This window comes from Paramacrobiotus metropolitanus, unplaced genomic scaffold (assembly GCF_019649055.1).
Source record: "Paramacrobiotus metropolitanus isolate TYO unplaced genomic scaffold, Prichtersi_v1.0 Parri_scaffold0000091, whole genome shotgun sequence".
In the NCBI taxonomy this organism is placed as follows: domain Eukaryota; kingdom Metazoa; phylum Tardigrada; class Eutardigrada; order Parachela; family Macrobiotidae; genus Paramacrobiotus; species Paramacrobiotus metropolitanus.
In genome coordinates, this window is record NW_026570311.1 from 340,531 (window position 1) to 355,266 (window position 14,736).

The window sequence follows — 14,736 nt, forward strand, 5'->3', positions numbered from 1 at the left end:
GCTCAGCGATCACTTCTGTACAAGAGCGAGCTGTACGACTCTATTCTGGCCGGATTAGTGCGGAGTTTCGATCTCAAAACATGGGCTACCTTGGCTGGACTAATCCTAACGATTCTTGTTATTTTGTAGCTGGTGAAAACCGTCGAAATTTACGGATGTTTTGGGAAACAAAGCAAAAACTCGATAAACTCCCGTCAAATTTATGTGCTCTTCATTACGTTTGTGGATGTTACATGGGATACATTTCAAAACCTGCTCGGACACGGTAAATGGTCACTGTGTATGTCTGTATGATCAAGCAGTTCATTACCTCATACCACTTATTTGCGACAGGAAAGGCAAAGTATTTGAAACGAGTGAGAGCGAAGAACGTTTTGGTGTTGGTGTGGCTGCCCTGGTCCACCTTCATCGCTCCCATTTTGACGTCGTTCATGACCTCCAACTTTGCGGAACGTTCGCAGCCGTTAATTTTTAGCTCCTTTGATCGGTTTTTGATCTCCGATTTCCGGCTGCTCGTACGAAAGGGATCAAGCTATAGCCAGTTTCTGGTGAGACATACTCGAAGAACTGAGTCAAATTATTGTTGTCGAATACTTAATTTTGACAGCATGTAAAACCTATGATAGCAACATCGAATTTTTATAGAACACGCAGCAGCTACCGTCTCGGAAAATGGAAGTTGTCGACACCGGTAGCTCCAACGCGCTGTATCTTGCCTACGCTGTCCAACGGTCATCCATAGAAAACGTGGCTGTCGTCTGCAACACCGACGAAATTGTCGAATGCGAAGCGATGGACTTTGTGCGTGTCGCCCCGTTAGAGCTTCGTAACTGGATCAGCGCACTGCAAACCCGAAGGAATTCTTCCCTTACACGTCCTTTACACAAACAGTAGGCCGCGATTTTGGTGCTGATCTGCTCATTAACGGCCATTTTCCTAACCCTTGACGGTGTTCGTAGTATTCTAACGCTGTCGCAAGTGGGCATCACGAAGCACTGGGTGGGTCTTCACCGGCTGATCCATATGGGCAACGCCTCCGGAATGCGTCAGAACATGGAGCATAACCACGTCATCACCATGAGCCGAATGGGCGGTGTGATCCAGCTGTGCTTCTTCCTGCTGGGAGCGTCGACGCTATACTTTGTATATGAAGTGTCTGGAATCGTATGCGCCAGAATGGTGTTTTTAAAGCAGTCTCATGCACCACCATGGCGGAGGAAATGATATTATTTGTGAATGCTAACTGACTAGTTGTACGGTTATTCTGTGCTTTTATAGAAGCACTCTTTTATGCTAACAAACGTAAAAATTTCTGCCGTTCAATAATGTAATGCTTGGATATCGGTGGGCTTAATTCATGTGCATGAAAAGACAGAAACTGACAGCTCTTTACAACAACAGAAATGGAGCGGCCCAGTAAAGCTCGCTTGAGCTGCTTCCCATGATACACCAAGCGTCTTCTCCTGGAGCAATAGTCCCTGTAGCCAGCAGAAGCACCACTACGCTACGCGGCACGAACGGTATGACTGGCCTGCATTACATCAGGTGCTTACGGTTAGGCGAATTTCTTGAATACCTGCCAGGCAAGTACTAGTAATCAAGCAATCGTCTAACCGTAAGCCTATATTTAGTCGGTCGGAGCAGAGCTCATCAGCTTATATAAATCACTATTCACAAAATATCTTGGCTATTTTGTGCGACATAGCTGTACGGCCGCGTACTGTGCAAATGCCTAATAAAATCTGATGTACACGGTACATAAGCGCATGGCTGACAGCCTTCTCGAATCAGCCAGAATTATTGACAGTAACTTCATAAGCCCGAAAAAGAAGCATCTCCAGGAAAATCGGGCTAGTACTATGTTACAACATTACACCGCAACACTGATGCATGTTTTTGGGGTTTGGGTTTGGGCTGGGTTTGGACGGCGGATCCGCGTCCATCGGTGGATTACCGCGGTGCGTGGTGCGTGGACGGTCTGCAGGGTCTGGAGCTGGTTGAGCTGTATGGCCGGAATCAGTTTTCTGTTTGTTTAAGGCGCTACAGGCAGCTGATGACTGTCAGACATTTGGCGAAGTGCAGAGAATTTATTCCTTTACATTCCGTTGTAGTGAGTCAAATATAACTTTATGGAATACTTTAAAAGACATTTGAATGAAACAGTCTTGTAAAAGTTGCAATATTTTTATTTCAAAGAATACTTTCAACCGGTACGGAGATCAAATTATTAATTTAACGTTATCACATAACTCGCGAACAACAGTCGGTATGATTCCTCACTGGCACTGGCTATCGCCACAGACCGGTAGACCGATTGTAAACCATGGGGCTGTCTGCTGGACAGTTGTAGGCCTGTGCGAATTCTCTGAAAGTGGCCATCTCTCCATTGACTCTCCACCGATCCGGTGCATGTGAACCAGCCATTAGATCAGATTCCATTCCACACCAGTTCTACAAGAATTTGGCTTGCAGATAAAATGTTCTTGCTATAAATTTTTATTTTGCTAATTACTGTACGTCGTAGCTTTCGTTAGTTACCTGAGCTGCTGATAGGAAAAACATCATTTTATTTGTATAGTTTTGCAATCCCGGCAAATGTAGGTCATGGCCGTTGTGATGTAAATGTAGTTGGTACGCCTTCAACGATAAAACCTTTCTGATTATTTTCATAATGAAGTGGAACTTAATCGATGAAGTAGAACTTACATCGAATGCGGTCCGTAGTCCGCCAGCATCCGCGATATTCTCCGACAGAGTTTGATTTCCGTTGACATTGCCAGAAGGTGTTTTGTACTGACTGTACTGCTCCACAATCAACGAAGCTTTGCTGTCGAATGTCATTCGCGACGAATTGCTCCACCAGTTAATCATGTTACCTGCCACATTGAATTTCGAACCTAGATACAAATACATTATTATCCACCAGTTAAAGCATTCAAAAACCTTTGCCGAAACGTCAGAGCATATAATGAACCTTGATCATCAAAGCCATGTGTCATCTCGTGCCCGATCACGTGACCTAAGCTGCCGTAATTGCAGTACTCGGGAAGACCGCCGTCGAAAAACGGCGGTTGTGTGAAGCCGGCAAAAATGGCTGGAAATAAGATTCGTGTTTCGTTTTATAAAGCAAATAAATTTTATTTTGAAAATTAGTTTTTTTTATTAGATTTGCGTAAGTGATAAGTGTACTACAGTACAGACTGTAAGTCTTAAGTTCGTGCGCTCTGATGTTAGTACCTATGATGTTGTATCTCGGCCTATATGCTGCATTCACGGTTACGGTGTAGAGTCGATCCAGTATGTACTCCCGCGTATTGCTGTTCTCTAATCGCTGCGTTTGCCGAATTTTGTTGTCGCGATTTAACTCCAGTAACGTATTGAACCATCCCTCGCCGACCGTAACCTACAACCGTTTTATCACTTTACAGGACATCGCGTCGCCAGTCTGTGAGCCAACAGGATATTAATTTTACTCACATTCCCGTACATCTCCTCAATGAGGGAAATGTTGTGAGCGTAAAATTCCGGGTAGGCAATAAACTCCAGCATGCCATGCAGTTTCTCCAGGGCGCGTGCGCGCGTCTTGGTGTCCATCCATTCGGCGCTGTTCAAGCGTTTCGCGAAAGCAGTGCGGATATTTCTAGCCATATCCGAGACCTAGTAACACTGAAGCGTCGAAACCCACTTTTATGCGAGCTTTATTTCTATTTTTTCACCTTTTGTTTGACATGTTTGTCGAGGATTTTATCCACATAGAATGACGCGACGGCTAGCGGCAGCCAGGCTTCCACAATCCCTATGCAACGTTTCCAGAGGGGATCTGTCTTATTCTTCCCTGACAATATCCGTCCCTGCCGATCGAACGTGTCAAATAGTGACGGCGCGAGATCCCAACTGTAGCGGGCAACGATCATCCAGCCCAGAAGGTTGGCCTGGAAGCGCTTGCCCTCCACACCTAGCTTCTCAATCTCCGCCATCTTCTTATCCAAAGCCACAAGGGCAGCCGGCTTCTGGACGTTAACGACCATGTTCTCGTTGACCAAATGGCCCATGCCGGCAAAGGTCAGGGAAGCGCGGATAAAATCAGTGAGGCCGTCAGAGAAATCGGATCGGAAGAACAAACTGGAGCTCACATTAGCCAATGTTCGGAGGTTGTAGAAATTTTCGTTTACCTCCGAGCTGGTTGGATAGATCTTCAATTGTAAAAATACTACGATAAATCCTTACTGAGATTATTATCAGAAGTACTCATCTGCGTAAGGGAAGTGTACATATTTAAAACCATAATTGCTATTTGTTTTATGCTTTTCCTTACGTCAGTTAAGAAGGTTAAGAAATCCATGGTTTTATTCAGATGCATCTGAATATCTGTCCAGTTATACCGCGATGCGGAATCACTGTTCATCGTGGACATGTTAGCAAATATCCGTGTGACATTGAGCATAAAACTGGGATACGTAGCAAGGTATTTTGTAGCGACACTACCCAGCCCCATCGGAATGCCAATGGACAGTCGATTAATGGAGGAGTTGTGCTCATCCACAACAACGCTCATCTAAAGGACAGTCGTCACTTCTTCAGATTTCCGGCACATTTTAGGAATTTGTATCTCAGAAATCACAAAGAATACATACGCTTAACAACGGTTCAGAGCCGTATTGGGCTAAATAAATCAGCGCTTTCCACAGGTCGAACGCGTCGGGATCCCAGTTGGGCGCCAGGATGGGCCAACCGCCAATAGTCTTTTGCAGAATATCCACAACCGGCTGCACGCCATTCTTACGTAAAGCATCTGTGAAAAATGTGTTGCATGTAAAGTCATTAAAGTTATTATCCATTTATAGAAAATTGTCGGCACTCACCAGCACGTGCGACGTGCTAGTTTCCTTGTGCAAATAAACAGTGAAAAAGGATATTTCATTACCTTTATCAAGGCATAGCTTGTACAACTTCCGCGCTGCTCCTCGCGCGTGGCTGGCTTCGGTTTCGTTACTCTCCAAAAGGACTGAACATATGCATTGGCTTAAATCAGCACCATAATTGGTCTTCTGCAAAATGTAGTTTATCAGAGGCTGCCATAAAGACGGCTGTCCGTGGGTATCTCAGCGAAGGGAGGGCGGCCAGATGAAGTCTCAAAGAATTTCCTGTTGAGGAAATTCTGAAAAATGGCGACGGAGCGGAATCGAACCGCTGGCTACCGAGTGTGTGATCCACGTAGCACAGCCACTGTGCCATCGCCGTTGTTGGCTGAGATCAAGATTTTTGTGCTTGAGCTTGAGACAACCAGGTAGACGGCGAATGGGGCGGCTGTCCTGAGGGCAGAGCCTTCTACTCTGACACCCCTTTTGCAGGCTTCGCTACGTCCTCGGAGCGAAATGTCGCAGGATTCGGAGGATCCGCACTCCACGCGTTCTGGGGAGGCGGGGCCATACTGCGCTTCTGCAGTAGGAAGTCTGGTTCCCGTCCGAGCCGACGCTGCTTGTCTGCTACCATATCAGAGGCTGCCATAAAGACGGCTGTCCGTGGGTATCTCAGCGAAGGGAGGGCGGCCAGATGAAGTCTCAAAGAATTTCCTGTTGAGGAAATTCTGAAAAATGGCGACGGAGCGGAATCGAACCGCTGGCTACCGAGTGTGTGATCCACGTAGCACAGCCACTGTGCCATCGCCGTTGTTGGCTGAGATCAAGATTTTTGTGCTTGAGCTTGAGACAACCAGGTAGACGGCGAATGGGGCGGCTGTCCTGAGGGCAGAGCCTTCTACTCTGACAAGTTACATCGCTTTTCCTTGAGCAGTTTCTCATTTTGATCACCAAATCGAGTGGTGGATGTCTGGTCTGGTTTCATTTTATGGTTTTCACCGTAACGTCCGCAGGCGTACTCGTAGAAATCCTGACACGGGTCGGTGGTTAAATTCATGTAGCTCAGCATCTCTTTCCCTAAAGCACCAAAGGCATAATTTCATAAATGGTTGTTCGTTCTTTGCATTGCTCAGGGCGGTCATAAATCGATTAAGAAAAACTTATTGTGAATGAACTGCTTTGCAAACCTTGAAACCGATAAAATGTCAAAGCAGTTTCAATACAATTAGTATTGGTATTATGCTGTACATATCTGCATGTACCTTTACGGACGCAAGCCGTTGTCAAACAGGTGCTGCTGTTGGCATCCGGTGACATTTTGGTGTCCACTGGGTCCATCGTTTCGGGCACTGCATTTCCTGACTGATCGGACCTGATCAGCGGCAAAGTAAGGTCTAAAGAGAAAAGCTTAGTAGGTAATTGAATATAGCACTAACTGTTAACCTAAATCAAAAGAGTAAACAACCGTCTGAATTTGGGAATGAATTGCTGTACATCCGACTGAAGCACAGCACAGCAAAGCATGTAAGCATAGCAAATTATTATATTATTCCGACAATACATAGTAAGAAACACATGTATTACAGAACTTCTAAGTTTGAAATAATCTAAAGGAGAAAAATCTTCGAAGGAAATCAAGTATGAACAGCTTGAGAGGATTTTATTTCTTACCGGTAGCCGTCGACGGTGCATACGCGACTAAAACCGTTAACAGGAAAACCTGAAGACAATCCATAGTTTCCTGTGCCGGAAAAACACAACTTCCTTCCGAAAACGAAAATTACGTTCTTCTGGACGTCTGGATTGCCGCAGCGGACTTTAAGCCAAAGAGATGTAGGCGCTAACACAAACTACCGGAGTCTACGATCTCCCGTGACCGATTTTGGGACTCCGGTGCATCTAGTAATTCGCCTCGTTTTGGCGCAATGCGGTATTGTCCCACTCACTGTATAATCACTACCCTTATTTTTCACGTTCACAAAAATGGCTACGCCTGCATAAACAAAATCTGGATGAAAACCCCAGTTCAGTTAACACGTTCAGTTAACACGCAGGTGCAGTTCACAAGCACAGTCTGAGCTTTACCACGTCGGAATGCAAGCCTTGAAAGCTGAAAGAAGACAACAAGTGGAGCGGCTTTTTTGCGTTCAGTTATACAGCTTTTTGCCGATCTCCTTCAACAAATTCGCTGATTCGTTGCGAAAAGCCCAAAAGTTTCACAAACCAACGGAAGAAAATAACAACGATAAACCCTTATACTGTTTTATCTTTATATGTAGATGCATTGGCACTTTTTTGCCTTTCAGCTACTGTAACGGAACATGGTACTGGTACACGAGTGCGTAACACGGAGCAAATCCAGCACTCCAGGAAAAATGTTCCGGTCACGAACGGGCCCGAAGCGTACCGTTTATTTCGCAGCTGAGTTTCAGTGTATCCTGGAAACCGCAGAACAAGTCACTTCCATAACGGATGCCGTACTCTCGGTATCGAATGACTAAACCTGTCTACATTTTTTGCACTGCAACTGACAGTTGCAGGAAGGCCAGACGAACGTGCCTTCTGGCTAACTTCCGCTCTACTGTACTGAAAGTTCTGCGTTTCGCAATCAGTGGTAGCAGCCAACGTACACGGCTCTAGTTAGTACCGTTACCTGGTTTATCTGCGAAATCCACAGATTTGTTTACAGTTTTACCGTTACCGAATAAGTTAGGTATACTTTCTGAAAACATTCTTGTACTGAGGATTTTGTTTGTTGTTATCAGTGGTCGGTGTTATCTTCAGTATTTAATATTTATATCGGTGTAGCACTTTATATCTTAATCAAGAATTTTCGCCAATATGATCTTTCGTGAAATTACGCGGTATGCGGTGCAACGCAAGCCCACGAGTAGCGCTTGAACACCCAAAAAAACGCAAAGTGGGTTATAAACCCGGGACTGGGTGGGTCCGCTAAGCCAGTATTACAATTACTTTGTGAGCCAGATCCAGAATTACTATGATCAACTGCCGTTGCGAAAGGTGTCTGCTAAACGCCACACTGGAGTTTAATTTAGACTTAGTTGAATGTAGAATGATGGGACACGGAGAGGCTTTTATAATATTTCACCTGAAAAACGCGATAAAAGACCATTAATTTCAAATATCCATACGTTTGGAAAACGCGATAAAAGACCATTAATTTCAAATATCCATACGTTTGGACTTACGCTCGAGTCATACAGTATGTTTTAAATCGGGTTGTTCCAGTTTCTTTTGTATTGTTCGCGCATGCAAAAAATGTATAACAAGGGCATGATAGCGCATCAAATTTGTTGTTTTACCTTGCACGTCTATGTGCTTTGCATAACTTGAGTTTGGAAAAGATAGGATCGCAGGAAACACCAATAAAGCCAGATAAAAAGCACTATCCCGGTTCGCGTTTGAGGGAACAGTAGCCAAGTGGATGTCACCACGCCAAACCTATGCATATTAGTCCTGAAACCTGAGGTTGACCGGAACTAACAAACAACCTATGTCCAAAATTCCGTTATATCCAGTCACGTACGGCATCCAACGGTTCCCCGCAGGAAACACGGCTGTCGTCGGCCATACCGAAGTTGTAGAACGCGAAGAGATGGACGTTGTGCGCGTAGCTCCTCTGGAGCTCTATAAATGGATCAGCTTGTTACAAACCCGAAAGACCTCCCTTCACGCGTCCGTTAAAAGGCAGTAGGCAGTCAACATGAAGCCGGTGAACATTTCCCAACCATTGGCCAAAGTAACGCTTGACCGCATTTGCAGTATTCCAATGCTTTCGCTTTCACATGCATAAATCGCTGTTGTTTTGCCGAATACGAAAATCATTGGTACTGATGTACAAACTGTTATTTGGTCTGCTTCCTTACGGAAGCCGATCAACCATGAGCCGGTTGGTCGGTGTTATCCAGCTGTGTTACTTCCTGTTAAACGTCAATGTCATATTTGTATACGAAGTGACCGGCATCATATTTTCCCAAATCTTGTTAATAAAAACGGCTCATGGACAACTAAGGCTGAGAAAATAACTATAAGGACACATTGCTTAGTTCAGGATTTATTCGGCGCATTTATTTCATAGTAATAAATTAGGTACTTTTTTACCGCTCAATATTGCTATGCAATGCCGATGAGAGCAGTTCTATGTTCATGAGAAAACAGACACACCGAAAGCTCTGGACAATGAAAGAAACCGAGCGGCGTAATAAAGCGCGTCGGAGCTGCTTCTCATGATTTCCCATTGATTTAATGGGACAAAATAAAACGGTATATTAAATAAGTAAAAAAGTGTTTAAGTAAAAAAATGCTTTCAACTAGTACACAAGTCAAATAGATTCTTGAATCAGCGTTTGGCAGCTTAGGAGGTTACATAACTGGAGAGCACGGTTAGTGCGCTTCATCACCGGTACCGGCTATCGCCACAGACCGTTAGACTTATTGTAAATCATGGGACTGTCCGCTGGACAGTTGTAGACCTTGGCGAACTCCTTGAACGTGGCCATTTCTCCATTCACTCTCCAGCGATACGGTGCATGGAGATCACTTAGGGATAAATAATCTACTTCCGGTCGTTGTGTGCTACAAAACACCTAAGAAGAACGACCTTATAGCATAGTTTATCGCGTTACAATATAGTATTCCTTAGGCAGACTAGAGGCTCACTGTACCTGAGCAGCTGACAAGAAAAACATCATATTATTGGTATGGTTCTGCAGTCCTGGCAAATGCAGATCCTTGCCATGGTGATTTAAGTGCAGCTGATATGCCTGCAGTGGAACGAATCGTGTTAATCATTTTACTCGCAATGCTGCTATTACGCTTGACGCACATCGAATGCGGTCTTCAGCCCGCCGGAATCAGCGATATTCTCTGATAGAGTCAGATTGCCGCTGACATTCCCGAAGGGTGCTTTGTACTGGCTGTACTGCTCAGCAATCAAGAAGGCTTTGCTGTCGAATGCCTGTCGCGATGAATTGCTCCACCAGTTAAACATCTTTCCTGTCTCATCAAATTTTGAACCTACACATTATTGTGCAATGGTTAAATTATAGCCGCACACAAAGCTTTGGAATAAAACGGTGTTATGTTTAACGAACCGAAAATATCGAAGCCATGTGTTATCTCGTGTCCGATTACGAATCCCAAAGCACCGTAGTTAGAGTAATTCGGAACATCCACGTTAAAAAATGGTGGTCGTGAGACTCCGGCAAAAATTTCTGAAAAACTAATACTTTTGCTTTATATAAAAAGGTTTTTCCCAAGTTGAACAACATTTTTCATGTAACCTTTATTTTGCCATAGCATCTCATGGTGTTTTCTCGTACCTATGAGGTTGAATACCAGGGAATATTGTGCATTGGCAGTTACGGTGTACATGCGGTCCAGTACGTATTCCCGCGTATTGATTCTATCTAGGAGCTTCGTCTGCCGAATTTTGTTTGCGCGGCTCAACTCTCGCGACGTATTAAACATATCCTCACCGATGGTAATCTGCAGACGTTTCCTTAAGTCACACGTCCATTGCATCGCCGGTGTTTGAGCCTAATTACTCACATTGTCGTATATCTCCTCAATGAGGGAGATATTTTGAACGTAAAATTCCGGGTAGATGTCAAACTCCAGCATGCCGTGCAGCTTCTCCAGGGCCCGTGCGCGCGTCTGTTCGTCCATCCAGTTCTCGTTCTTTAGGCGTTCCGCGAATGATTTGCGGATGTTTGTGACCATATCCGATACCTATCATCATCAAAGCGTGGATGCACGGGGAAACGTTTCTGCGAACTTTGTTTATAAGTCCTTGGCCATGAAAAATTAGCTAAAACAAAATTGTTTACCAAGGTAACAAAAATTGGTAACCGTTCCCTATCTGTACAGGATACGGACAAGGAACGGTTAGCAATTTAGTAAAAGATAGTGTACAGCGTACACTATCTTTTACTTCGTGCACTAGCTTTATCTGCGTGCGCAGCCTTTGATATCGAAATTTTTTCGCATCAACATTTACAAATTTTGTTGACAAGTTTTAGGAGAGTAAACTAAAATAATGTAAAGAAAAATGATTCGTGTACTAAAATGTTTAAAGCTGTGTCCAATGGTATCAATACAACCCTGAGACTGCAATAAGGACACTATACTAAAACTTTACTCACTGAGTCACTGTAGACCATGAGAATCGAGTCTCAGTGTCAGAGCGGCATCCGCTCTCTATAGGATCGTTCCATAGAATATTTCATTAGATTTGTATGCTTTGCCGATAGCCTAGTGGTGCCTCTCTCGGCCTAAGAGTATGGAGGTTGTGGGTTCGATTCCCTCAATCGGCAGATTTTTTGCGAGTGTCTGTGCGAGCCTAGCCCAGCCCTTTCATCAGTGAAAAATTTTATACCGCCAACATTTTGAGGCTGTTGTTGCAAAGCTTAGGAAAAACAAACCTGATATGAACTGACTGCATTACAGCATATGTGATTACTTAAAATGTTTTGGCTTGAACAGTTTCTAGCTGCTAGTCAAAACAACACAATATTTTAATTGTTTACCTTTTGCTTGGAATGTCTATCGAGTTTTTTATCCACATACAGTGACGCCAGGGCCAGCGGCAGATAGGTCTCGACCTTCTGTACACAGCGTTTCCATAAGGGATCCGTCTGACTTTCCCCGGAAATTATCCGTTTCTGCATCTCGAACGTGTCGTACAGTGACTGCGAGAGATCCACACCGTATTTGGTAACGATCATCCATCCCAGATGGTTGGCTAGGAGGCGTTTGCCCTCCACGCCCCGCTGCTCAATCCTTGCCATTTGCTTATCGAAAGCCACTATGGAAGCCGGTTTCGGGATGTTAACGATCAGGTCCTTGCTGACCAGATGGGCCAGGCCGCTCGAGGTCAGGGAAGCGCGGAGAAAATCAGTGAGACCATCGGAGAAATCGGAGCGGAAGAACAAATTGGAGCTCACATTGGCCAATGTTAGGAGGTTATGGGATTTTTCGCTTCTCAACTCCAAGGTGCTTGAATAGAGCTTCAAACGTTGAAATATTTAGATAAATCTGTTTCTTAGGTTTCTTACTCAACATTCGCGTAGAGTAAAGAAACTGACGATAAAAATTTATTCTAACGAAAACCGGAGTGCATTCATTAGCTACCGGAGCGCAAATCAAGAAAGTGGAAATAGAACTAAGTCCGTCAGTTTAATTACTTCGTCTGCAGTTAATCGTACTGTGATCCTTTTATTTCCTAAACTAACATAATCCGGAAAGCCTCTGGAGTCTGGATAAGTACAGTACGTAATCAGCACAAATTCTCTGCATCTTTGCCTTACGGTGCTTAAGAAGAGATAGAAGTCCATGGTTTTATTCAGCTGGACCTCAATATCCGTCCAGTTATACCGCGGCTCAAAATCCCCATCAACCGTGGAGAGATTTGCAAATATTCGTGTGAAATTGAGCATGAAACTGGCATACGTTGCAGTGTATTTTTTGCCGGCAGCACTGCCCCAGCTCTGCAGTCCTACCGGAAAGCCAATAGAAAGCCGATTAACCGAGGAGTTGCGCAGATCAGCATAGATGTTCAGCTAAAGAACACAGACCCTCTCGATTTCGGGCATATTATGTGAATTTGTGTCAATAATGTACCAGTCTACCAGACACCATAGAATACGTACACTCAAGAGCGGATCAAAGCCGTATTCGTTCAAATAAATCAGTGCTTTCCATGGGTCGAATGCATCGGGATCCCAGTTGGATGTCAGGATAGGCCAACCGCCAATAGCCTTCTGCAGGATATCCAGAACTGGCTGTACGCCATTTTTATTTAAAGAACCTATTAACAGTTCGCTTGTAGAACCCTAAGCACTTAGCAGTAATGCTATAATTTTATTGGTCCAAGCCAAGGAAATAGTCCGCACTTAATGACCCATGCGATGTTCCAGCTTCCTCATGTAAAACAGCAATAAAACTGACTATTTGATCACCTGTATTGAGGCACATCTTGTACAACTGTCGCGCTGCTTCCCGCGCGTGACTGGCTTCGGTTTCGGTACTCTCCAAGATCACTGAACATACAATCGCAGATCAGTACCATAATTTAATGTTTTGCAATAATGGAGTTATGTACATCGTTTTTCCTTGAACAGCTTCTCGCTTTGATAATAAAACTGGTCGATGGCTGACTCATGGGGTTGGATTTTATGCTGTTCCCCATAACGTCCGCAGGCATACTCGTAGAAATCCTGACACGGGTCGGCAGTTAGATTCATGTAGCTCAGCATCTCTTTGGCTGCAACATGGAAAGGCATTCTTTGCACTGCTCACGGGTTTCATAAATCTTTTTAAGAAAACTTTTTGTTAATGAAGTGAGAAGCAAACCAAAAAGTGGAATAAAATTAATGTAATATAACTATAATGCAAGCATGAGTAATTCATGTACTCGTATGTACCGGTGTTTGCGCAGGACGTTGTCGCACAAATGCTCTTGTTAGCATGCGGTGACATAATGGTCTTCATCGGATCCACCCTCTCGTTCACTGCATTTCCGGTCTGATCGGAGCTGATCAGCGACAAATCAAGGACTGAACAGAAAAGCACGGAAGTGAATTCAACAAACAGCTGCTCAAACATATTAACAACTAAACAGATGTTTATCCTGGGGGTTAAATTACTAGGCTTCCGACCAAAAGACTGGCGCCACCAAAGCACATTCTATTTTTCGAATATGGTATTAATACCTTTTCAAGTTTCTAAATAGCAGAAAGGAGAATAATTTAGCTTCGAATGAAATGTACACGAATGTATGAAAAGCTTGCGTTGGTTTCAATAACTTACCGGAGGCTGCCAAAACCCGATACGCGGCTAAACCAATCAACAGGATAACCTGAAGACACTCCATAATTTCCGGTGGAGAACAAATACAACTTCTGCCCGAATCAAAATAAATCCGTCTTCCGAAATTCCCGGACAGCACGAGGTCGCTAAGCCAAAAGTCGTAAACGAAGTTCAACTACCGGCGTTTACGATCCCGTTTGACCGAATACGGAACGCCGTCGCGTCCAGTAATCCGTTTAACACTTCCACGCTTCAGAGTACTGCAGTATTACGCCCTTGTATAATTACCGACTCTATTCTGTTCGTTTATAAATGTAGCTGCGTCTGGATTACCAACATCTAAATGAAAAATTCAGTCCAATTAACGTGTTAAGAAGACGCTTTTCCCAAGCACAGTTCGAGCATCACCACTTTTAATTTAGACGACTTCAACCTTGAAAAAGAAAACAAGTGGAGCGGCTTTCTCTCATTCGGTTACAGAACTTTTTTCCAATTTCCTTCAATAAACAAGCAGACGCCTTTCACCAAGCCTCAGAAGTTTCGAAAACCAACAGGAAAAATAACAACGATCTACCGGACATTTGTCTTTATATTTAAATGCGTCGGCATTTTTTTTATACCTTTCAGCTACTTTAACGGAATGCAGTACTGAGTTCCTAACACGTAACAAAGTCGAATACTCCAGGAAGAATGTTCCGGTCACGCACGAGCCCGGAGTGTACCGTTTACAGTTTCGCAGCAGAGATTCGATGTATCCTAGAAAACCGCCGAGCAAGTCACTTCCGTCACGGATTCGGTACTCTAGGTATTGAATGAGTAAGCCTATCTACATACAGGTACATTGTATGCCCTGCTTGCCGGCAGTTGCAGAACGACCAGACGAAACATGCCTTCCGGCTCGAATGAAATTCTGCGTTCCACTAGCAGTGCTAGTATAAAAGTGTGACCATACATAGCGCGCATTTTCTGAGTACCGAAATCAAGTTTCTCTGCGAAAATCACAGATTTTGCTAAAAGTCTGTTGTTACCGGATAGGTTAGGCAAACTC

General features: G+C 44.1%; 2 protein-coding genes across 2 annotated transcripts; both read right to left on the reverse strand.

Annotated features, from left to right (window-relative positions):
- Positions 1-2,289: 2,289 nt before the first annotated feature.
- On the reverse strand, positions 2,290-6,197 carry LOC129596504 (neprilysin-11-like). Its single transcript, XM_055493803.1, has 10 exons — positions 6,122-6,197; positions 5,775-5,936; positions 4,635-4,792; positions 4,316-4,555; positions 3,717-4,193; positions 3,478-3,657; positions 3,238-3,403; positions 2,975-3,094; positions 2,707-2,897; positions 2,290-2,451 (listed from the first exon to the last, which is right to left on the reverse strand). The coding sequence occupies exons 1-10, from the start codon at positions 6,195-6,197 to the stop codon at positions 2,290-2,292; spliced, it is 1,932 nt and encodes a 643-aa protein (XP_055349778.1).
- A 3,092-nt stretch (positions 6,198-9,289) lies between these two features.
- On the reverse strand, positions 9,290-13,752 carry LOC129596505 (neprilysin-1-like). Its single transcript, XM_055493804.1, has 13 exons — positions 13,689-13,752; positions 13,304-13,435; positions 12,982-13,143; positions 12,828-12,919; positions 12,530-12,661; positions 12,188-12,439; positions 11,408-11,887; positions 10,431-10,610; positions 10,202-10,367; positions 9,974-10,093; positions 9,706-9,896; positions 9,545-9,643; positions 9,290-9,466 (listed from the first exon to the last, which is right to left on the reverse strand). Exons 1-13 carry the CDS (start codon positions 13,750-13,752, stop codon positions 9,290-9,292), a joined length of 2,247 nt encoding a protein of 748 aa, XP_055349779.1.
- Between the last annotated feature and the right edge of the window lie 984 nt (positions 13,753-14,736).